Genomic DNA, 2583 nt, shown 5'->3' with positions numbered 1-2583 from the left:
AATTTTAGGAACTGGTGATACTGTTACTGTTACACTCTTATTGACTGTGACTGACTCTGTAACCGCTACAAAACATCTTTAGGTTGCTCTGCTTTATCACATCCGCTATATTTGGCGCCACCAAAACCGTCCCCCTTAACCCCTTAACCATCATCATCGCCTCGACCAAAGCCCAGATTTCCTCTTCTCTAGGATTCACTTCACTCTTCACACCCTCCTTCCATGGCGGTCTTCTACATTTCTGATTCTCTTTCTAGATTTTCCATTTTTATGTAGTGGTGCGAAGGGGGCGGAAGGGGGAGAGAGGAGAAAGGGTAGAAGAAAGAAAAAGTATGGACTCTGACTGTACATTTTCCCTTTCTAGTCTTCTCTGTGGAGAAAACGAAGCTTGCTTCGATGAGGAGGTAGATGAATATTTCTGTCTTTCAAACAATTACATGTTGTCAGAAAACGAAGAAGAATATATGGAAATGTTAGTTGAAAGAGAAGGCAGCTTTGGAGGTAAAATCTATGGATCGTCTGTCCATTGTTCGATAGAGCTCGAGAGCTGGTTGAAATGCGCTCGTTTGGATGCAGTTCGATGGATTCTCAAAGTCAGCTTCAGACCATTTCTTTTACTCTTTAAGATTTTATATTATTAGATGTTAATTTTTTTCCTGGCAAATTATGGCCTTTGAAGCTTCTGTTTTTGTGTTTTGAATCAGACTCGAGCCTTACTGGGTTTTCGCTTCCAAACAGCTTATCTATCTATCACTTACTTCGATCGTTTTCTTTCAAAACGAGCCATTGATGTAAGGAACTCTGTTTCTGGTGACATTTTTATTGGGAAACAGGAAAAAAAGTTGTTTTTATTGATGTTTCTTTGTCGATGATAGAGTGGGAAACCTTGGGCGATTCGATTACTATCCGTGGCGTGTTTGACATTAGCTTCAAAGATGGAAGAATGCAGAGTTCCTGCGTTGTCCGAGTTTCGAGTGGATGATTATAATTTTGAAACTAATGTCATTCAGAGAATGGAGCTTCTGGTTTTGAATACGTTAGAGTGGAGAATGGGTTCGATTACACCTTTTACTTATCTCCAGTACTTCATCACCAAATTCTGTGATGAGTCTCGGCGGAAAGAGTTAGTTTCTAAAGCCATAGAACTCATCTTGGCTATTGCAAAAGGTAAGTGAAAGTCCTATTTCTTTATGAATTATATTCGTTGAAATTGTGGCTTTTTGATTTATTTTTCTATTGGTTTTGTTTTCTTGGGTACAGAGATGAGCCTAATGGATCATCGGCCATCTGTTATAGCTGCTGCGGCAGTCTTGGCGGCAACGGATCAGAGATTGACTAGAACAACTGTGGAATTTAAGATGAGTGTGATCTCTTCCTGTGGTTCCCTTCAAAATGTGAGTTTTTTGCCAAAATTTTCCTCTCATAGTTTCATTAGTTTCAGTTTCCGAAAAAGAAAAGAAGGGGGAAAAAGAAGAGAACTTTGATGTGCCCTTTTTGTTTTTCTTTTGCCAGGAGCATGTGTTTTCCTGCTACAGTCTGATGCAGGAATTAGAGTTGGGGAAACTTAATATACCCAAGTTCATAATTTCCCCAGATATCTCTCCAATCTATTCAAGCTCTGCTAAAGTTACTGAGAATTCTTCCTTCACCTCTGTTGATGGAGCTAAGAGGAGAAAGCTTATTACATTCGATGACTGTAGCCAGAGCTGTGGTGGCATGTCCAATGAGAAGCAAATTCATTAATGAAAATACAGATATTAGGTGCCTTTATGGAGGATTGGTTTTGTGTTTTTCATGAATATGATTTGGACTTGATTGAGGATTTCCAACACTCAACAAAAGTCTAATCCAGTGAAAACAGGGGAAGAGAAAAGAGTACACTGAGATAAATTTGAAAAAAGGAAGGAAAAACTTAAGCCTACTGTGGAAAGCTGATCAAAGTCTAAAAGCCCTAGGAAGAGGAGGAGGGTGAGTGAAGCCCAAGAGAGGTCCAGAAGGCCATGGAAAAGTGCTTGTTAATAGTCACCCCTGAATAGTGTTCTCATTCATGAATTCTTGGTACTTACTCAATTTGTTGTATTTTTTTTTTTTTGGTTCTTTATTTCTAACAAGGAATATTTATGCATCTCTTGTAACCCTACCTTTTCTGTTGGGGGGGGGGGGGTGAGGGGGCTTGGGATGCTTCAAATGTCTTTAAAAGTCTGAAAGTGAGGAAGAAGATGGGTCAGGGGAGTGACCTGTTTGTGTGATTTTATGCATCTGTGTTTCACGTTGGCCATCAAAAAGTTTGTAAAGGTGAATGTGATTTGATTTGTTTGAACCTTGGGGGTGCCTTTGGAGAGGTCCCTGCTCTTTTCCCTTCTTTTTTTTTCTTTTCATCGTTTAACTATCTTTTGATGCGATCATGAACGAAACCCAAAACAATGTTTTTCAGCAAGAAATAGTAATTTGTTTGCTGCTGATCATTTGATGAGACAAATCTTTCTGTATTGAGTTCCATTTTAGTGATCTTAAGATATCTGATTGTATGATTTACCTTCATCAGTCAAATTTTTTGATCAAACAACTCTGGTGATAAGAGTG

General features: G+C 39.0%; 1 protein-coding gene across 1 annotated transcript; it reads left to right on the top strand.

The window, feature by feature from the left end:
• Positions 1–2140, top strand: LOC122085206 (cyclin-D5-1-like). Its single transcript, XM_042653679.1, has 5 exons — positions 1–593; positions 705–791; positions 876–1167; positions 1261–1394; positions 1513–2140. Exons 1-5 carry the CDS (start codon positions 333–335, stop codon positions 1741–1743), a joined length of 1005 nt encoding a protein of 334 aa, XP_042509613.1. The 5' UTR covers positions 1–332; the 3' UTR covers positions 1744–2140.
• Positions 2141–2583: the final 443 nt, after the last annotated feature.

The sequence above is a fragment of the Macadamia integrifolia genome, chromosome 7 (assembly GCF_013358625.1).
Source record: "Macadamia integrifolia cultivar HAES 741 chromosome 7, SCU_Mint_v3, whole genome shotgun sequence".
Lineage (NCBI taxonomy): Eukaryota > Viridiplantae > Streptophyta > Magnoliopsida > Proteales > Proteaceae > Macadamia > Macadamia integrifolia.
The sequence above is the reverse complement of the archived record's forward strand: the minus strand, read 5'-3'. Positions and strand labels throughout refer to the sequence as shown.

What these genes read in the sequence shown, in the direction of transcription:
- LOC122085206 (XM_042653679.1), top strand. Translation starts at nt 333, where the DNA reads ATGGACTCTGACTGTACATTTTCCCTTTCTAGTCTTCTCTGTGGAGAA. An exon ending in TTTCAAAACGAGCCATTGAT is followed by an intron (nt 792 to 875) that starts GTAAGGAACTCT and finishes TGTCGATGATAG; the next exon opens with AGTGGGAAACCTTGGGCGAT. An exon ending in CATCTTGGCTATTGCAAAAG is followed by an intron (nt 1,168 to 1,260) that starts GTAAGTGAAAGT and finishes TCTTGGGTACAG; the next exon opens with AGATGAGCCTAATGGATCAT.